This window comes from Apus apus, chromosome 4 (genome assembly GCF_020740795.1).
Source record: "Apus apus isolate bApuApu2 chromosome 4, bApuApu2.pri.cur, whole genome shotgun sequence".
In the NCBI taxonomy this organism is placed as follows: Eukaryota; Metazoa; Chordata; class Aves; order Apodiformes; family Apodidae; genus Apus; species Apus apus.
In genome coordinates, this window is record NC_067285.1 from 33,972,667 (window position 1) to 33,994,446 (window position 21,780).

Here is a 21,780-nt window from a genome sequence, read left to right on the forward strand (position 1 = left end):
CAAAAAGAAGAAGAAAAAAAATAATAAGAATGCAAAGCAGTTTAATCAGTCTTTGATGTGCTCTGCCTGATTCTCCTGATAGAAGAGCTGCCCCCTGCCAGGCAGGGCTGGGAGCAGGGATGAAGCTGTTGGCAGCTGCGGGGCTGTTTGCACTGCTCTGCCTGCCGCTCACTGCAACTGGGCTCCTGGAGCTTCCCTGGCTCCCTTCCACCACCCCTGTGCCACGGCCAGGCTGACAGCTCCCCTGGCACCGAGCAGGGGACACTCATCAAAGGGACACGGTGGCTGTTTTGCAGGAAAACCGAAGGCAGACATGAAAATCACGGAGCGCATGAGCTCTCCGCGGGAAAACCCAAGGCCCAAGGTTTGGTTTCCTTGATTCGGCAGAGCAGCTGTGGCCACCTGAGGAGCAGAAAGCCTGAGGTGACCACGAGTGGATGGCTGTGTTTGGCAAGTTAACCCTCCTAGAGGTTGCACTTTTGTTTCTTCTAGGTTCAAGATACCAAATAAAGGCTCTTGGCAACCCAGAGGTGTTTGCATTGCACTAATGCTGGCAGCAGAAAGTGAGATGCTCCCAACATACTGCGCCAGAAAAAGGGTCTGTGGCCACCAGCACGTGCCCTAAGGAGGGTGTACAAAGAGGACAAGGGACATTTTCCACCTGCTGGCCATCTCCAGGCTTCTTCCTGGAGGAGGTTTCTGTCAGCTAAAGGCTTTTACCACCCTCACAATAGTCCAGCAGCAGCTGCAGAAGCAGTTTGAGGTTTCAGTCCAGTCGTCCAGTGAACAAGAGCCTGCATCTGACAAAAGGAAGTCCCTGCTGCACTTTGCCCAGAGGGATACACATGATCTGGGGGAATATCTCATTTAATTTGTGCTGGGGGAACGTCTGAATAAATTGTAAAAGGAATTAGAGGAATAATAATCCTTGAGTCTTCAAAGGCAGACTGACCTGGATACTGGATACTTGCAAGTCAGGATCAATGGACTTGAAAGTCAAGGTGAAATCACCTCGACCCTAGAGGTTGATTGAAAGAGCATTTGAAATGGCTGGGCTTTAAGGAACAGAAACTGGGAAATTATTTCCACATTTGTCACTGCCAGCCAGCACCCAAAGGATGTGGCACAGTGAGGAGAGCAGGCACCACTGCCATTTCTTGCCAGGAAGATCCCCCCAAAAGCAATGCCAGACCCCCCAGGCTGGTCCCTCACTCCTGGGTTAACCCGAGGCACAGCCTCCCAAACACAGTGTCTGAGTGCAGCCCAGCAAGCATCAAGGTCTGCCTTGGACATGGCAGAGGCTCACTGACCTCAGGGCATCTTAAATGAGGGGGGTCCAGTCCCAAAAGCTGCCTTTTCCAAAAAGCAGCTAGGCTTTATCTAGAAACACGTGCCCAGGCCACCACTGGTTCATCTGCCACCACAAGAGGTTGTCAGAAGGGATTTGGGCTGTGGGGCTGCAAGAAGGGTCTCCCCAGAACCTGTAGCATGGTGAGTAGGGTTCAAGCACCAGACACCTCAGACAGGCCTCTTCCTCTGAAAATTAATTACCTTGTAACCTGAAACAGCAACTTGTCCTCACAGCCAGTCAAACCAACCTGGCAGACCTTTCCCCAAAGGGAGGTGCCCAAGTTACAGTCCCAAAGGAGTCAAGCATTGCTCAGGGACAGCAGTGTTCACAAACTACCCACGCACATTAGGAAAGGTTCCTCCGACTTCAGAGCCAGTCTGCAAAGGCAGGATTAATCCCTGTGGCTGTCAGAAGGCAGAAAACCTCCACTGCACTAACAAAGCCTCATTCTCCAGCCCTGCACCCAGCTCCCTGCCTCCCAGCTTGCTCAGCTCTGGCAATCCCTTGGGAAGCCAGCCCTTGGCACAGAGGCTTTCCAGAAACAACAGGGACCTAATCAGTCCCATTCTCCTCCCGAACAATGACCACCCCACTGCCAACAAGAGTTTTACACCTGGCTCTTATACAGGTCTCCTCTGTGGTGCTGGGTGAAGTGGAGCTATTTGTGACGTTAGGACTGAAGGGTTTTGCTATGATCTATTGTCACATCTCTTAGAAATAACACCTGCAGCTCAAGGAAAGGAAAATGCCACCAACACCACACTCCAAACATAGCACCAAAGGCAAGGTGAGCTTTTCAGAGGGGTAAAAGCTTTTGGTCGTGGCAGTAGGCTCCAGTAATTAGCCATGCTGAATCCAAAGAGCAGGTAGAAGAGTCTGAGAAGCAGCTGAGCCAGAGGTGATTTCCCAGGCACAGGATGTATCACAGGACCAGCTCCTTTGGCCCTGCTGAGCATCCCACCATGTTCCCCTCCCCATGACATACCTGAGACAACGGTGTAGCCAATGCCCCGGGGACGGCCCTTGTCCTGGTCCACTGCTGTTATCATCCTCACAGTGGTACCCTGGGGAGGGAGAAGAAAACCATGTTACAGCCACCCCAGCTGAGCATTGCTTGGGCAGTGAGAGCAGAGCTCGCCCAGCACCCTGCCAAGGCACTGCATCCCTTCCTGTGGGCCACCTCCACAAGGAGACCTGTCCAAGGACAAGGCAAGTCCTGGAAAACTCCCAACCCTGCTTCTCAGGGCAGTTGGGGCTCTTCAGTCTTGTGCGAGCTTCAAACTCTGCTCACCCACCCCAGACGCAGCTGGTGATGCTGAGGGCAGGACTGGTGTGCCCTCTGACTGAACCCCTGCACCCTGCCTAAGCTTTGCACCAGGAAAAGTGTTCATAGAGACTGCAGAGAGGACCACCCCATGCTGCTCCTTGCCTGCCCAGGAGAGGAGCATCTGAGGCAAGGTCAGTGCAGTAAGCACAGCTATCAGCACTCGAGGAAGGAGGAACACAAGGTGCTGGATAGGCAAAGCCAGGAGATGCCTCCTGGCAGCACCTCCACAGCACAGATGCTGGCTGACAGGCCAAAGCATTTGTTCCTCTGCCATGGAGATTTTCACTCTGCAGTCCTTCAAGAACCAAGGGCAACAATTCCCTCTCACCACAACCTTCAGCACTGGAAGGCTGTTGGCTTCCTATTTTCAACTGGCTGTCTTCTCCTCTTGTGTTCTTCAAACGAGGCACCCCAGGTGAGAAGGGATGCTGGTGCTGGCCATCAGCATCCAGCAGCACAACTAAGTGAGCTGCAGAGATTTTCATCATAACCCTTAAGGAGGAGGAAGGTTGGACAGATGCTGAGTCCAGAGGATTTCCCACAGACAGGAGGTTCTGCAACTGCTAGCTCCTCCATCCTGCAGGGCAGACCTCTTCCTTATAGCCCAGCAGGAAGGTCCACGTGGCCAAGAGTCCCCCCAAACCAATGCAGAACGTAAAAGTGACCCCAAACTCTTGTTTAGCTCTTTAAATAGAAACATCCTGCCCTTATGTCACCTCCATAAGCTGCACATCCCCTGCCACACTGCAGCGAGCCCGTGCCAACAGGCACACGCACACAATTAATGTAGTGTGAAAAAATTTACAGCTCAGCTGCTCTGGTTTTCATTGGTTTAGGAACAGTGGGAAAAGAAACATGGTTTGGTTTTTTTGTGTTTGGTTGTTTGGGTTGTTTTTTGGCCTCAAAGGAAATGTCGACAGAGGCGTTTGCATATCTGACGAGGGAGCAGGGTGGGATGGCAGCGCTGGGTTTGCCCTGCAATCCATCAGCTGAAGGCCAGAGGGAAAGCTGCTGCTGAAACATCACCAGTGGAAAGCTGGGACTTGCTGTCTCGCCAGCTTCCAGAGCCCCTCGGGCTCCATGGAGATGCTCTGCTGCTGCTGCTGGTCATAAAGAAGGCTCCTGGGGCCAGGCAAATCTGCCCCTTCCCTCATCTCCGAGGGCATTTCGAGAGACTCCTTAAGTAAATCCACGTTATTAACTGAGAACATTAGCCATAAATCCCAGGTCAGTGGCCTCTGAGCAGCAGTGGGCTGGTGAGGCTCAGCAGCTGCTGGAGAGCCTCTAAATCACCCCCACCAACTGCTTTCCAAAGGAGACATAAAAAGCACAAGAAAAGTGGGAAAGGAGCCGGTGGGAAAGCAAAAACAAGGGATGAGGGCAGGCAAAATGGAGGGGGGGGGGGGGAAAGAGAGGTGTGGAATCCAGCCTGCTCTTCCCAGGGCCCTCTGCCTTAATCTGCTGTCCCCAAGGCTGGATAGGAGCTGTGTGGTGATGGGTGAAGGTCCTTGGTCCACCCGACAGTTGGCTCATTGCCTGTCAGAAGGTGAGGGAGTGGAGAGGGATGGGAAAGCCTGGCATGCCGTGGGCACATCTCCAAGGGAAGGCAGCTGCAGGAGGAGAAAGCAGGGCCCCCATCACAGCCTGGAAATAGCAATGGGTCCCTTCATCTGCTGGAGGAAAGGGCCATCCCACAGGAGCCACAGGGAAGGGCTGTTGGGAGAGATAAAAGGATGAGCACAGGAGGGGCAATCTCATTTATGTACCTCCATTGCATGTGCCCTAGAGATGTCCATAAGAGAGAAATTACCCAGGCATCTGAACCTAGAAAAGTTCACCTGGTTCTTGCCAGCCCATGATGATGGCTTCCAAGCTGCTGGTTTCTGAGCCTGGGTCTCCACTTGTTCTGTGTGTCTCCTCCTTCTCCACAAGGCCCTTTTCCAGTGGCCAAGAGACACGTGCCAGAGTGGGGCTAAGCTCCTGGATACCACCTCCTGGAACCATGCAAGCAGCAGCAGGAACCTGGACACCTCTTCACAGCCCACCTGGTTTCCAATCTTCCTGCCAAGCTCCTTTGGAAGAGGCTTCCAACATCCTCAAGACTGGAAGATCCCATCTCCTGGGAATGGATAATCCCTCCCTGACCATCCATACAGTGTTCAGGGGCCAATCTTGATGCTTCTGGGGAAGAGGGTAAACAAGTACCATAGGATAGGCATCAAGTTTATCCATGCTGCTGGTGGCAGTTTCTGGTTTTGTAGTGAGTGGAAACAACTGATGCAGATGGCCTTGGAGCATGGTCACCCTGAATGGACAACAGGAAAGGGCATTCCCCGCTAAACATATGTCTGAGTGAGATGGAGAGGTTTTGTGAAGCAAAACATGATGCTACACACAGGCTGTACTCATATCTTAGTACCTGTGATCATCATGAAGCATCTTGCCCACCATACCAGCAGAGATAACTAACCAGAGAGGAGAGACTAGAAAAAGGAAAACATCCCAAACTAAACCCTTGATCATGGCCATCCCACGATGACAAAGGTTGATCTCTCACCAGCCACACCTCAACAAGTCTTGATTTTTCTTCCAAAATCCTGCCAAACCATAAAACTTCCTTCTGCTCTCCAGGCTTTGGAGCAGACAGGGTAGAAGATAGCGTGCCCTGGCTCCCTGAGGCAACCAGCTGCACCCAGATATTGGAGGGGACCCTGCCACCATTTCTAGTCAAACACACCTGGCAAGGCTTCCATGGGAGACCCCAAGCTGACTTCCAGCACCAACAGCTCTGCCCAGGGCTCTCCCCACATGTGGGTGGTGTCAACCTTTGGCTTTTGGAAGCTCCCGAATATTCCTGACACTTCTTAAAGCAAGTTACAACTCTCCTGCCTACCACAGACAACTGTGGCTGCAGGGAAGACACAGGTGGTGGGTATAGACTGAAGCATCAGAACAGAACAGCTCTTTCCCTCTAGGGAAGGAGGAAGAAGGTTTAGAAAAGCAATAATCTGGGAAAGCCTATGCTTAAAAAAAAAAAAAAGGCAAAGAAAATAAAGAATGGCACATTATCCAAACAAAATCTGAGGGTTTTTTTGAAGAGGGGCAGGGGTAAATCAATCCTTTTTTTAATAAAACCCTGAGCTTTTAATAAAGTGTTCACACTGATGGGCTGGAAATATTGTAAGAAAGAATTAACTCGGAGCTATTGAGACTCTAGGGCAAAAATAGCACTGATTCTACATTATTTCTTTAACCCAAGGAGTTTTTTAAGGGGAGGAGGATGGTGCTGAAGAATTAAATCTGTTTTCATGACATTGGAGAAGTACCTGTGCCGTGCTACTGCAGGGGAATGCAACTGCTGGTCTTGGGACCAAGCCCCAACAGGCTTTGTCCCTCCACGTAGCTCCCTGATGGGTAAAGCACAATTTCATAGGCCTCTCCTTATCTCCTGGTGAGTGGATTCCTCCTCTTTCACCCAAAAAGTGAAGCTGCAACCCTTCCTGGGCCGTGCACCAGCTGAGGTCCAAAAGCAGGACCTGAGCAGACCCTCAGCATCTCGGCAAGGGGAAATAGCCCCTCTCCTCCAACCCTTACTAACTCCTCTGGAGAACCTCAACAACCCTGTCCATTCTACAGACACCCAGAAAGACTCTGAGAATGAAAAACAACGTGGCCAAGCTTTGCTGCACTTGGGTGCTCTGGGAGAGACATCTCGGGCGTGGTGGGATGAAAAACAGCATCAAGAAAGAACATGCAGCAACTCCAGGGTCACCAAAGTCCTGCTGCATCCTCATCCTTTGCCCGAGGAGAAATTGCTTTCTTCCGAGTGTTCAAATAAACATGTGCCCCAAATGCTTCCAAATTTTGCTACCAGATCCCAGGCTGAGAAAAATAAGAGGTATAGCAGCACTTCTCTCCTCTCTCGTGCCCCTCCACCCCTTTTTTCCTTCTTCTTCTCCTCTTACAGGATTAGGGACTTGAAAGGCAAAGCACAGCCCAGCGTTGCAGGAGGAGGAGGTGGGGGGGGGTGGGGTGGAAAGAGCTTCAGAAAGCTGCCATGGCAGGAAAAAAAAAAAAGAAAAAAATCCTATTTCTCACTTCTTAATTCCAGTCAATTCCAGTCAAAGGGCTGATAGAGATCTGTTTGTGGTAAATTTGCTGCAGTTTATCCACTCTTTTCACCTTCTATCGGCTCTTCACTGACGGGCTGGCTGACATGCTGTTACTCGAGTGAGGAAATTAAAATTTGATGCAATAATCCCAAATAAGAAGGATTTTATTAGGCAATGTATACACTTTAGATGAGGTATTCTGGCTTGATACATTGATAGAGGAACGCAGACACGTTGCACGTCGCAGATAAAAAGAGAGGCAGGAGAGACGGAGGACGGGAGCGTGGAGCTGCAGCAAGTCTCTGCTCTGTTAGATTTGGGGCTAGGGTGAGATGTCCTGAGGCTGTCTTGGCCTGCTGGGCCAGGTGGTTGGGCAAACATCAGCCACAGCCAGCTGTTGGCTTGGGCTGGAAGCCTGCTTTGGGATGGAATTTGGCTGAGCCCAGACTCCTCCCCCGAATTTGCCGTTATCCTTTTGGCGACCAAGCCGTTCCGCTCTGCAGTCGTCGCCTTCGCCGTGTCTCTGGTGACACCTCTCCATCTTGGATGGCTCAATGCCTCTGGAGATATCACCACGGGGCCGAGAGAGTTTAAAAACCTCCGAAGCCATCAGAAAACTGCTAACAGCGTGGTGAGCACTCCTTTAGTCAGTCCCTGTTGCAGGCCGCACAGCCACGATTTGCAGCTTTGCCGACTGCAAACGGCGGAGGTTCTGGGAATGACTGCCATGGGTGCATCAACAAAGAGAGGCACTCCAAGCTGAACACATACCTTTAATTTGAAAGAGATCCCCTTTCCTGAACACTTCACTCCGTGAAGGTGATGCAGTCTGTAATTTTGGATATTCATGGGATTTTCCATTTCTATAATTTCACTTAATTTCCCCCCCACACACACAGTTAAGGATGATCTAAGAGGTGAGTTTTTTCCTTCCCTGCAGCTCACCACAGCAGCAGCCCTCAATCTCAACAGCACTGAGCCTTTCACCTCATGAAAGTAATGCATGAAGCCATTTTTGGGCCATCTTCAGGCCAGCAGACAGGTAGTGTGCTGTCTGACAGTGGGATTTGTGACAGGAGGACTCAGCCCTATTGATCCAGTACTCTCCGTGCCATCAGAGCCAGCAGTTTGCTCCCAAGTGAATCAAAAAAGGCATCAGCTGAAGCTATTGCTCCATGGATGGAGCCATCAGGCATCTGGGATCCAGTGCACCAGAGATATTACGGGATGCACATGAAGTATGGATGCCCACCATGCCATGGGTTTAGGACAGAAGGACTTTCCACCCATAGACAAAACAAAGCCATGGGGATGCCTTGGGAAGACGGATGTTGCTGGCTGGGGCTGGTGCATGGGCTGAAGGTCAAGAGCACCCCTCGTTGGGAGCAAAGCCAACAGCTCCCAAAGCTGAAGGTTCCAGCCACACTCCCCCTCGTCTTCTGGGAGGGGAGGAAAAAAAAAAAAGCCCTGCTGTATTTAGAGACTGGGAGACGTTTTCCACAAACAGCGCACTTGCTGACAAACCGAGTTTTCAGAAGAACTGAAATGATTGGATCAATTTGGCAAAACCTGGGAGGAAAAAATACTCAAAGTGCTGAAATGGCTGATGATTCTGGCATTTTCAAAACTGCCTCATTTCAGGAACGTTTACATTTTGCTTCAAGTTTTCTCTCAGAAGTGTCACGCACATACGCTGTGGGGAGGAAATGGGGTGACTGTGTGCTAAGAACAACAGAAAACCTTTTCCAAATTTAGGGAAAATCTTTAGGACAACATCTTATATGGCTGTCAGGCTTCCTAAACCTCCTTGCTTATGCTTCTTGAAAAGAACCAAACAAACAGGGCAAAGGGTTTTGGAGCTGGCTTGAAACGTGTTCTTCCAGAAAGGGAAAGGTTTGCCTCTCTTTGGATGCCATTTGAATCTCATGAGCAGTGCAAACCTGTGATGGAAGGAAGGATGCATGAATATCTCTGTAAAGAGGAGGTTTTCCTCCAGCTTTTTTAGGATTCCTTGTGCTTTCTGTCCCATGTCCTGCTTCATCCTCCCTTGCCCCCCAGCAACATCTCAGCCATGGACATGAGAGTGAAGCAGCAGCTCTTACCGGAGGTGAGTTCTCGTAGATGTTTGTGCTGTAGGGCAGGTTGATGAAGATGGGGTCCATGTCCTGTACGTCTGTGATGATGATTGCCAGGTTAGCCAGAGTGGAGAGCGGCTTGTGTTTATCTTGGTCCTTGAAAAAAAGCAGGAGTTGGGGAGAGAGAAAGGATTTCTATCAGAAAAAAACGGAATTATTCAACAGTATTAAACCTCTCACAGTTGTAGCTGGGTCAAAATTTCTGACTAGTCCAGACAATCATTTCGTTTTCAAGCTACCTGCTGGAATGATTGTCCACTGCACCTCCCCCTGAACTGAAACACAATACACGTTTCATCCCAGCATTAGCCCTTTCAAACAAAGCACGAACCAATTTAGTTTTCATCTCTTTTTTGGGGTGGAAAAGAGGCAACGCTGTTCCACGTCTACTCCAAGATATAAATTCCCTCCTAATGCAGAGACAGCCTCGGGCAGCTCCACACGGTGAGACCCAGATGTGGTTGCCAGCAGACTCTCCTGCCAGCACATCACAGCAGAGCATCTCATCTCCCCCCCCAGCACTGATGCCTCTGAACAGCCTGGGCTCCATCAGCTGGAACAGGACAAATCCCACCAGCTCCCTCACCCTTCCACTGCTCCTCATAACCCTGGGGGGGGGGGGGTGTGTGGCTGCGTGGCAGCCACAAGCTTTTATCTTTTCTGTATTTGCTCTTCTGGGCTTTGCCAGAGAGGCCATACAACAAAAAGCTGCTCCTGGTTCTGTAGGATGCCTCAGCCGAGTGGAAACCTGAACCCCAGGGTACATCCTCCCAGTAGCAAACTCCTTTCTACCGGATGAACAGCAGTGGTCCTTGAACACTGCAGTGCTCTGAGCAGGATAATCATCTCCCTTGCATCCCATTCAAACCCTCCAGAATGGAGCCACAAACCCTTTCCCAGAGCAAGCCCCTTCTCCAGCAGTCAGTACAACAGCAGGACACGCTGACACCAGCTCGTCCTGCCAGTGCCACAAGTTCTCCTGCTGGAGCCTCCAAAGCAACCCCAATGCCCTTTGCTAGAAGGGCAGGAGCAAAGCAGATAACACGCAAAGGGAAGGAAATAAATCTCTCCTTACACCCTAATCAAGCATCACAGTGAAAGGCAACCATTAGAGGCTACTGCACACTTCTGAAAAACGCCTCTGAGCAGCAGCAAGTACTGATTGCCAGAAGATTAATGTTAATTTAAACCATATTCAACAACACAGCTTGTACATTATCCTCTTAACCTGCAGGCCTCAGCATTTGTGGCCTGGATAGATGCTTATTTCTGACTCGTGCTCTGCTGTTAGTGTTACCAGGTTGAAGTCTTTTGTTTCTTCAGATAATGCTTCTTTGCCCTCCCCTTCCTCTCTTAAATTTTGGTTGAAGTTACTACAGGCAGCACTGAGAAAGCAAGCAACACTGCAAGTGTCTTCGCCCACCATCTCTCATTTTGTCCTTTCCAGCCTCTTTCTGCCTGCAACCCTGGGACGAAACTGCTCCTGCCTTGAACCAAGGCTTCACAGCTCTTCTCACAGCCACCTCAGATGCACCATCACCCCGCTCCCTCTTGGGACCATACCAACTCTTCACCAGGCAGGCAAGGTGTTGCATTTGGTCTGCCAGCTCCTGCCACGCTGGTGCAGCTCTCGCCTTCCTTCCAGGACTGAGCTTTGCCTGGGGTTTCTCATTGCCTTTCTGCTAGAAAATATCCATGCTCAAGCAGAGAAGATATTCCCACAGCTGCAATCAAGCCCAGATACTTAACATTTACATCTTTGAACTCCCTGAACTGGAAATCACTAGAAGCCAGGAGTGTATTAGGCAGCAAGTACCAGGTATGTCCCCATTTTATCTTTGCTGGTAACTGCACCCAGGCCAAAAGGCTAGATGGAGCTGGGTGGATCAAGATAGCATCCTTGAGGAAACCAGAATCATCTGTGGGAGTGAAAAGCAAGTTTCCATCAGGGCTTGTATTTGGTCCCATGTTTTGTAACCCGCCAGATGGCTCAAGAGCATGTCCTGGGAAAGCAAGTTGGCAACAGAGACTGGTAAGGACCAAAAAACGGGCAGGACCTCTTCCCACTGGCATATTTAAAATAAAATGAGGCGTGTTTAAAACAATCAAATAAATTTAAAAATAGGCTTCTGGGGAAAACCGTACAGCCTCAAGTGAGCTGAAAGGTTGAAGTGGTTGCCCGTGGCCCTGCAGTCTGTGAGTGCCTGGTCTCTGTGGCCGTGAAGAGAGGAGCAGCCTTGCACAGCGCTCCGTGTCCTCCCGACATTCCTGGCTCTGCACCATGACAATGATCTTGATTCAATCACATGCTTCAAGAGCTCTGGCCAGCTGCCTGAAGGGGTTGGAAAGGGCTTTCCTCCCCCCCTTCTCCTGGATGCAGAGTTGGTCAGATGCATTACAGGGTTGAATCTCAGCTTCTTCCTCTGTTGCATCTGAGGTGGGAAAGGAGGCAGCACTCTGAGTGCCTGCTGGCACAGGGTTCCTCATTCCCACCCTCCTTATCGAGCCCTCACTTAGATTTGCCACCAGAAAAGAAGTTAGAAACTTCTTTGGAAGTGGTGAGGCATGATTTTTTTTGTTTTTTGAGGTGTTGGGGCATGTATTTGCCACGGTGGCCACCCGGATGTACCTCTCCCAGAGGTCCCCTGCTGGTAGGGTGGCTATTGACTGGCATTAGGACCTTGGTTTCACCTGCCCTGTCCACCCAAATTTGAACTCTTGAGCCCTGAACTCAGCTTTTGCTGAGCGAGCCTCAGAGGGTTTCATACAGAGGGATCCACCATGCACAAGGAATGACCCTGGAGGGTTTAATGGTCAGTAAGCCCATGTCCTGGCTTTCTTCACCAAGAGAGGTGCTCTGCTTCATGCAGAAGTCCCTGGGACACACACGATTCTGCTGGAAATGTGCAGCTCTGCCCCATCACTCAAACACCTTTTCAAGTCCAAAACGAACGACGTGCCCGAGAAGATGCCCGAGCAGGGCAAGAAAATCAGTCAACACCTCCTGTCCTGCAGCCAGCAGCAGAAGACTCACCGTGGCATTGACCTGGAGCTGGTAGGCCTGAGTCACTTCATAGTCCAGCTCCCGCGTCACCGACACGATGCCGCGGCCGCTGTCGATGGCAAAGAAATCGGAAGGAGGCTGGAAGGAGTAGAGCACACTGCCTCCTGCTCCCTGGTCTGGATCCGTGGCGTTCACGATGAAAATGGGAGTGCCCACCGGTGTGTTCTGGGAAGGAATAAATAAGAAATCAGCCCACAGGGAGGCAAAATCCCCAGCCCCTTTTCCCCATCAAAAGCACATCAGCGGTTTCCTTTGCCCACCAGAAGCAACCCAAGAACTTCAGTCCCATAATTTCAGGGCATTCCTAAGTTATGCAGCTGTTTTCTTTATTCTAGTCTTGCAGCAGCTACAATAGTTGTTACACACTTATAATAATAGTTCTACAGCTGGGGTCAAGATGGCACTCAATCACAAACCCTTATTTTTTCCCCAGACATCACAACTTTCCAGCAAAAAAAAAGATAATAAAAATGACTGTCTTGGCTGAAACTTGTTTTCTGCCCAAAAGCACTTTCATTTTCAACGCTGATTCCCTTTCTGTTTTCACCATAAGACACGAGCTTCCAAAAAAAACCCCACAAACCAGCATTAAATGCAACACAGAACTTTACGTAAAAGTCGAAGTTACCGTTGCCACAGCAACTCCAACCTGGCCCAATTAACAGAGGCATTAACAGTTAAATCGTCATCAATCTGGAACTAATCTACATGCATAAAATATGCAGCTGAGTGCACAAAATCAGCAATGGCAAATGCAGTTTGGCACTTCTTATTGTTTAACTTCACAGCGGGGAGAACAATTATCCATTTTTGGTGGAACAGCTGCATGTTCCTATGCAAATCTTAAATGCATATTCTTAGTCTCTTTGAAGGCAGAAGCACCGACCTCGAGTGAAAAAAGGGGACCCAGGCTGCAGGTACCCCCAGAACTTGACTGCTTGGCCAAGCCCATCCATCTGTAGCACCTTCACGGCCAAGTTAAGGGTTGACAAAGAGCTACAATTTGAAAGGAGGACAGTAAAGGTCAGAAGTGAGATGTGACAGAGGCTGGTTCTGGCCAGTTGGGATAATACGGATTATTTCTGCAAACCTCTTCCCGAGCTTCTGCATTTTATTGTTAACTTTGCTCATATTAAATTATTCTTCCTCAGCTTGTAGAGGAGTATCACGAAGTGCCGAGAAGGTGGAAAGGAGACTTGAGAGCTGAGAAGTTGGGGCACTGCTGCCAAGTGGAGGTCCTCCTGTAAATCCCTGGCCAAAGCTGAGCGACAAATTAAGTCACTTTCAGGTTTTTTGGGAACCACAAAGCCTGCAGTGAACCACAGCAAGGGTGTCCCAGCCCACCCATCTCCACTAAAAACCATGAGAAACCAGGGTTCCACGCTTAGAGAGCTGATTTAACCTCTCTAATACTGGGTGAGGCCACCAGAAGAGAACCAAAGCATCTGAATTTCCCCTAGCAAGACCAGCAGAAACCTGTCTTCAGGGTGGTGGAGCTTGCTGTGAGCTCCATCAGAGGGATTGGGCAATCCAGGGCACAGACTACAACTCACATTCAGGGTCCTGAAAGAGCCCTGAGCTCTCACACCCTCACCCATATACGTCCCTCACACCTCCCTGCCCCTGCACCCAGCATTGCAGGGATGCTGCAACACCTGAACTGGCCTCAGGCTCCAGCAGAACTCCCCTTCCCTTGCTTCAGTGTCACTTCTGCCCAGGTGTAAGAGGTCGTAGTTGCCACCCAGATTTTTAATTTGCTTTCTTTCCCCCCCCCCTCTAAATCAAGCTGCTAAAGAAAGCCTCACAGGGCACAGCCCGAGGATTATATTTTAAAGCCACTTCAATTTTTTTATATATATATATATTTTTGCTATCAGCAATCATAAAAGCATAAAAGATAAAGCTAGAAGGGGCCTCAAAAAAGAAACGTGTCCCTGTGCTACACTTAAATCGCTCCCATCCTTACAGCTTGCCAGTGATGGAGACAATGCAGCCTCCCCAGACCATTTGTCCTACCATTTTTCTACCTTTTGCCTCACAACTGCCGGTTTTCTGCCACACTTAACCCCCATCTGCCCTGCAAGCCCTTGGCTTTGTGCCAGCACATTAATCCTGTGCTTAGAGAGCTCAGGAACCAGGACTCGGGAGGCTTGTTGGGGTGGAGAAGCCCCTCAAGGAGCTTCTCCAAGGTGCTTTCCAAGGACACCTCTCAGGCAGGAGCGGAGAATCTCCCCAACCTTCTTTGCTCTACCTGCCTCATCCAAGCCATCGTCACCTGGGAGCAGCCCAGAGCATCCTGCAGCACTTCCAGGCTCTGCAGCTCCAACCCCTGAGCCACATGCTTCCAACACCAGTCGTCTTCTCAAATTCCTCTCCCTGAGCCAGCGGGGTATCAATGTCAGGAGGAAGAACATCACGAATGCACCATGAAGAGGGGGAGGAGGGGAGAGGCAGCAGAAGAGTAGGTGCAGGGTTGCCTGGATGAGGTCTGGGCTGTGTTGTCCCCAGGAACAACGACATTCATAAGGATAAGGCTGGACTCGATGAATGTGTCTCCTCTTCTTTTTAAGTGCCCCAGGCAACTCCTTTTAACATGCAAATCCGCTCTGGTCACCCGCGATTATGGGGCTGGGAGGCTGTGAAAGAGGAGAGCTCCATTTCCCCGGCATTGTGTTTCACACAATAGCCCCAGAGCAGGCTTTGAAGGGAGTTCATCTCCTCGTCCTTCCAAAGGAGAAGCTTGCCTGGAGGGACACGGAGGTCACCAGCTTTGGTGCCATCAGCTCCGGCCCCCCCAGACACAGCCTGAGCTCTGACTGGCCGGTTACTGGGCTTTCACCCTTATTTTGCAGCTTTGCCAACCAGGTCCCTTCGTTGTCCACGACAGCTAAAGCCACACAAACCGGGGAAATCTCTGACCTAGCTCACTGGGCACGTTTCCCTGGCAAATCTTTGCCCTTACTGCTGACAGCAGGCAGGTCAAATGATGCAGGCTTGTAAGAAGTGGCTCTGGGTAATGCCTCTTTTTTTTTTCCTCCAGCTTAAATTCGAGCAAAAAAACCCCAACCCCCTGGCAAGACTAAACCAGCTGTGGGATGCAAAACATCTCCTATCTAGAGTCCTCCAGGAAAAGAGCTCCTATTTTCCATGTCCGTGCCCAGGCAGGACACACAAGCATTTCAAACCATCTGCTTTTTAAGTCTGTCTTTAAAATCCTCTTGCTATGTTTGGGTCAAACAGGCTCAAGGTATTCCACAGCAGGAGGGGGACGTCTTTATTTCTCAAAAGATGCAGCCCAGCATCTAAACAACAGAGCAAAACATCTCTGTGAACCTCAGGGACTGGGGTTGGTGTTGGATGGTAAAGACCAGGCAGAGGGCAGGTCCTAGGGAGTTGTTGCTGGGAAGCTCTGCCCCAAACCTGCTCCAGGCAGACCCTGAGGATTCATCCCATTGATAGGACTTTTCCGCACGTCTCATGTGGCTCTCTCAGCAGCAAACATTATTTGTGGTTATTCTTAGGTCACCAACAGGCAAGACAAAAAAATTCTAGCTTTTCTGTCCAGAAAAAAACCAAAATGCAGCCAGGTGACAGCCTTGTGCTGGTGGCAAACAGCTGAGTTTTCCACACAAGTTGCCAGATGTTGTCATTTTTAAAGCTTTCGACTCCTCAGCAGCCAGCGAGGAAGTTCAACTCACAACAGAAAAAAAGAACTGGTGACAAAACTGTGTCATATCATTAAATCTTTGTTAGGATGCCAGCAGATGTGAGATAAAAATAAACATGCAGACAGATGCCTCCCGCCAAGTAGGAGAAGGGCAAAGAGGAGCAGGTCCTGCTCCCGACCTGTCTCCAGCACCCCATCCTTCATCTGACAGCTCAGCAGGAGCAGCTCCAACATCTGAGTCCCCTCCAAGAAGCTCCAGGAGCGAGTGCAGCTGCGATGCACTGAGCTGGGGGGGCCGGGGGGGCCAGGGTGACAAGCAGTGAGGCTGTTTGGGCCACCCTTATTTGGCAAGAAATGGGTAAGAAAGGTCTAAGCTGGTGTAAAAGAAATTCTAAACGGATGAAGAGCTGAGGCTCTGCTTGCCAGAAATCCTGAATGGCAACTGCTCGTGCAGCACGTGGCTAAGCAAAGCACCAGGAACACCAAACCAAGGGACAAAAGAAGACTGCTCCATTGCAGTTCAGCACCAATAACAAGGACAGACTTGGATTCAAATAAGGAACAACCTTAAAATCCCTGTCCAAGCACAAAAGGGTGTTGCTACACGAGGAGGTTGTGAGGGAGAGACCAAGACCTTCACTCTCTTTTTACAACACAGCACTACCACAAGGCAATATACATGTTCAGGGGACCAAAAAGAAGGTATTTCATTTTTTTTCTACTCAAAAGCTCTCAAGCAATGCCCACCACAGCCAACAGCTCCCCTTCAACCCTGCTCCACCACCAGGATCAACAGCCACATTCATGCCCTGTGTTAACCCTGACATGCTGACAGCTGGGACACCAAACCTTTAGACAATATTCTCCACGAAAGAGTGGCTAACAGTTATCAGAAAAAGGCCTTCTTAAAATATTAGTATCTTATTATAAAACCTGCTATAAAACGCATTAGTAATAACACTTCTGATGGATACCACTCCAAAAAAAAATGCAGCCATACAGGGCAGATTATGACCTGGAGGAGATGCAGCCTGTGGAGGAGGATGTGCCAGGTTACATGGCCACAGCTGAACATGAGGGGCACCAGGCAGGACTCCCTAAAAATATCAGGGCACCATCTCCTTTTCTCTGCCACCAAATCCTCCCCCCGCCCCCAGGGGTTGCAGAGCCAGCTCTGCTGGGGTGAGGCTTGGCACTGCAGAAGCACCAGAGAGCAAAGCAGCAGCAGGACCACACCAGGATGACGAGGACCAGAGATGGGATGGGTGAGAAGAACTTTCGAGGGGACAATTGTTAAGGCACACATCAAGCTATGCAAAAAAGCTCTTCTTTCACACCGAGTTACACAAAAAGACCGTGAGCAGAAAAGCCAGCACCCATGCCATTTCACCAGGTCCTGGAAGCATGTAAAACCCTCGGGCTGTCAGCCTGGCTCAGGGAGCAGATTTGCACGGCCCCTTTGAGAGCTTTCCACCAGAGCCAAACCATTTCACAGGCTGCCAACACCTCAAACATGCCTTGATCCATCAGTCACGTCCAACCAGGCACCCCGTGGACAAAGGATTGGGAGGGGGAATATGTGGAGCTGATATTCTTTTTTTTACAGCAGGGTCAGAGTCTGATAGAAGTAAAGGTGGGAGATGAAGCGGAGGAGACCTGGGAGGGAGTTTATCTGATATTCCCTTCCTTTAAATGCATCCACCTTTCCAACCTACAGACAGGCTGCTACAAGCTTCACTTGGGCACGAGAAAAGCATGATGTCAGGAGAGCTCTGAGATCCTGAAAAGCCCCTCTTGTCTCTCTCCCTTTTTCGCTTGCACACAAGCAACTCAATCAATTCCTCCATGAAACGAGCAGCAGCCTTTGAGAAACAGGTCCACTGCCCCAGCTGCAGTTCTTCAGGCTTGCACCCACTCTGTGCATGCACCACAATATAGGCACCCCACTACACCAACAGCAACAGGCTCCATCCTTCTCCTGCAGCCAGCAAGGACCAGGCACAAACCCCAGCGGCGGGATTTCCAGGAGAGCGACAGTGTCTGGGAGAAGCCCAGGTTTATTCGGGGATGGTTCTTCCAAGCCCACTTCCCCCCCATCTCTGGTGGCTGGACCTTTCATCTGAGCTCCCAGGGCAAAGTCACCCAGCAGAGCCCCAGCAGAAGCTGGGAGAAAACCATTAGGATGCGGCTGCACCGATGCAAATAACGTGGTAAAAAAAAGGCAGGCAATCTGGCTGAACAGCTGGCTGAAGGTCGACGGGATGAGAGGAGGAGAGGCAAAGGGACTGGGGGGTGCACAGCCACGGGCACGAGGGCTGGAGCAGCAGCCAGCCTCCCGGGCTCCCCTCTTCCCATCAGCATCCAAACCGTCTCGCCAGCCCCATTTCAAGTCCTTCCTTTCTCCCCTCCCCGCATCAAGGCGGGAGCTGACCGCTCCCATCAGGAGATGCTTGGCTGCCTCACCCTCCTCTCTTAGCTCAGGTCAACCTATTACTCTTAAATAATTCCCTGCTGCTGTTCCTGGCAGGTCTTTCCTCTCTCCCTGTCTCTCGCCACTGTGCAAGCAGGGCAGATGAAAGGAGCTCTGTGCCCTGCTAAAAGCTGGCTCAGACATTCCTCTACTCCAGTCAAGGGCACTCCCACCCATCCCATCTCATCGCAGGGTAGGAAGGGGTGTTTGATTCCCCTTGCCCAAGGCAAGGCATCTCAGAGTAACAGAGCTGACACGGAATCCAAGGTCTCCTCTGCTATAGCTGAAATCCTGGCTCTCTCCTCCCTGGGCTGCCCACAGCAGATTTAAGGCACCTGTTCCCATCCAGGTCTCATTTGCTGCAGAAGAAAGCTGCAAAGGCAGAGCTGGAACAAGTGCCAGCCCCTGTTCTTGACCCTGCTGAGAGGAAAAACCAGTCCCAGGTTTTGGTTTCCCTCCCCAAGCTCCATCTCAGAAGCTGCCTGACTGCCAGACTGGGTCCCTCGCTCATGTGCCAGCTCTAAATGCCCACGTGGATGTGTGCAGACTTCCAATTCCTGCATTCTTTATTACATTTTTAATGACATTTATTAATTGCATTACTGCCAGTCCAAGCCAAGCAATTTCCAATTTCAAAGTTTGATTTTAAAACCTGGCAATTTCCTTTTTTTTTTTTTATTTTTTTTAAAAACAACACAACAAACTTTAGTTGCAATTCAGCCCACCTTTCAATCAGCTCTCGTTAGTATGTATCTCTTGTTGCTGTCTCTATCAAGTCACCTCCCTCATTATCGGGTGACACTGGCAAACGGCCACCACAGAGCTATAATTCAATTGAGGGGCTTTTGAAAGCACCATAAACACAGCTGGAAGAGCTGGGTTGGTGGAGCTGGAGGCTGAACTGGTGGCTGGAGAACAGCACGTAGGGCTGAGAGCTCTTATTCACGGTGGTGGACACGTCCTGACCCAAGGCATGGCACTGAAGAAAGGGACATGGCAACCAGCAAGCCCACGGGGGAGCTGGCTGGGCAACAGTGCTCAGCAGGCAGAGGGCAAACAGCCACCACAGGGGGAAGATGCTCTGGGATCCCACAGGATAGAGCTGCCTGCTTCCTCCTGCCTGGAGCTGCCCTGTTTCCCACTGACAATAACCCTGTCCCTGAATCACAGGATCCGAGGGGTTGGAAGGGACCTGGAAAAAACCATCCAGCCCAACCCCCCTGCCAGAGCAGGGTCACCCAGAGCACATCACACAGGAACGTGTCCAGGGGGGTTTGAATGTCTCCAGAGAAGGAGACTCCACAGCCTCTCTGGGCAGCCTGTCCCAGGGCTCTGTCACCCTCACAGGAAAGAAGTTCTTCCTGATATTCACATGGAACCTCCTGTGCTCCAGTTTGCACCCACTGCCCCTTGTCCTAAGCCAGCACTACGTGACAGAGCTTTAATTCCCAGCTTCAGGGGCAAAAGGAGCCCTAAACCACAGCAAGGACAGGGCTTAAGCTCACACAGGGGCTGCCCCATGACCTCTCTCATTCCCAGCCCAACCTCCAGAGGCAGGAGGTCCCTTCTCTCCCCTCCCTCTGGACCTTGCCTTCATCTCACTGCTCGATCCATCCCCAGCCAACCCTGCCCAACCAGGCCAGCAAGCAGGCAGAAAGCAGCCAGGCAGGTGAAGCATCAGGAGGAGAAGAGCAAGGAGAATAAAGAAGTTCCACCCAGGGCTTTCAATAAGCCACACCACCCAGGCTGCTACCAGGTATTGAAGCTGACAGCCAGCTTTGCCTGTCAAAGCCTCTTTCCCTTGACAGGCCCCCATTTCAAGGCAACTCCAGCCATGATGCTGCTCCTTGGGTTGGCAGTTGCTGCCCCAGATCTCAGGAGACCACAAGTGGCTTCTGGCAGCTCCATGGGAGGCAATGAAGAGGAGCAAAGCTGGTGCCTGCAGGCTCAGGTAGCCTGTGCAGGTCAGCCTTTGTGGGAACCTTTCCAACAACCAAAATGCCACCAAGACAGACTGCTACAGCAGCATGAAGTCACGGGCACAGAAGCTGAGGCTGAGAGATTAGAAAAATCCAAGTGGGGTTGATCATTCCGTCTTTGGAAAAGAGGTGAGGAGAGCTGTGGCAGAGACAAAGCAATCTACCTTTACGTGTGCAGCCTCCTCAAGCGAGACACATCTCGGTCAGCAGGTCTGAGCATTCCTGCCAAAAAGTGTTAAAGGTGATGGCCAAGATGCTCACTGGACCATTCCTGAAGATTGCTGCTAGGATCTCTTCTGTGGGAGTGACTTCAGACCCCTCAGCTACGTCAGCTCCGGGTGAAATGATAAGACCCTCAGAGTAGCTGTTGGCTAATAGGGAAGTAAAGGGAAGTAGCACCATGAACACCTCCCACAAGACTGATGGACAATACATCCTACTCTGTTCTCTCTCTCTGGTCTACCAGACAACAATCTTGGCCGAAAAGGGAGACAGAATCAAAGTCACATACATCATCTTCTCTATGCCATACAACTCGGGGCACTGTGAGATTGATTAACACATACAAGAATTCAAGATCAACACAGCCAGCTCGCATGTAGCCCTCAAAATACAATTGTAAACAAGGAATATTATCAGACAAGTGTATTGTTAATGGATTCCTGCTGAGAAGCTGCAGGTCTTTGCCCGTTACATGACATTTTTACCAATCATCTGGAAGAGTAAAAGCAGTTTAGAAGTTGGGAGATGGGAAAGCAACAAAGGGTGCAGACTGCTGACATGGAGCAAATTGCTGGCAACTGGTTTGAACCAATATCTGTTGTTTTTTCTTAATGTGTAAATTCAGAGACCTACACCAGAACCAAAGAGTAGAGCTCTCCAGGGAAGGGGGAGCATGCTGTGAAGCAGACTGTTTCCCCCTGCACTGGGATGGGGACAGAAAAAAAGGGTGGTGAAGCCACCATCACGTCACTAGCTCAGCCCCTCAGCCAAATCCCATTGGAGAAGGCAAGTTTTTCTCCCATTTCTGCCCGTTATCCATCTCCAGCCTTGAAGGAACTCAGGCAGGGCCAGAGCAAGGGTTGAGAGGCAGCCTGTGCCTTGGTCCCAGTTTCAGAGATGGCAGATGGGAACCCAAGATGGTCTGACCAGACGTTTGAAAGTCAGAGGCAAACACCGAGAATGTGAAAACCTGTCAGTCAGAAAGCTCCTGGCTTCAGCAGCACAGGTTGGCTCCAGCTGGTGGGATTTTCCTACTCAAAAAAAGGTGTTCAGAGCAATCCCCCACCTTTGCAAGGACACACACCACAGATGGCCCAGCACTCACGGGGCTGTAATCTGGCTGGAGACAGTAGGCAAGGACCAGGTGGGTCCAGGTGGCCACAGTCAAGGTCTCCACTCCTGCCTGGCAGAGGCAGCTTTTCTCCAGGAAAACAAAGGCAGCCCTGACCCACAGCAGCCCTCCCACCACTACGAAAATTATTCACCAGCAAAATCAAATCACCTGTGTGATTTACTGCTACCAGCCAACACACCGTGTGGGGGGGGTGGGGCAGAAAAGAAGTCCCTTTTCTGATTTCTGCTCTGGGGTGATACCATAACCTGGAGAGATGCTACCTTTTAATGATTTCATTTCATTTGCAGTCGCCACCAACTTCTCCTTTCTAGACTCAGG

General features: G+C 50.5%; 2 protein-coding genes across 2 annotated transcripts in view; one reads left to right on the plus strand and one right to left on the minus strand.

Moving 5' to 3' along the window:
- CDH23 (cadherin related 23) overlaps positions 1-21,780 on the minus strand; it is a 202,755-nt gene that overhangs the window by 101,753 nt on the left and 79,222 nt on the right. Inside the window, exons 7-9 of the mRNA XM_051618046.1 lie at positions 11,960-12,154; positions 8,893-9,021; positions 2,337-2,415 (exon numbers count right to left, since the gene is read on the minus strand). Of these exons, the coding sequence (XP_051474006.1) occupies positions 2,337-2,415; positions 8,893-9,021; positions 11,960-12,154 (403 nt within the window). The remainder of the gene's footprint in view (positions 1-2,336; positions 2,416-8,892; positions 9,022-11,959; positions 12,155-21,780) is intronic.
- The window catches only part of PCBD1 (pterin-4 alpha-carbinolamine dehydratase 1), a 468,321-nt gene that overhangs the window by 74,273 nt on the left and 372,268 nt on the right, over positions 1-21,780 (plus strand). The gene's annotated exons all lie outside the window — the stretch shown is intronic.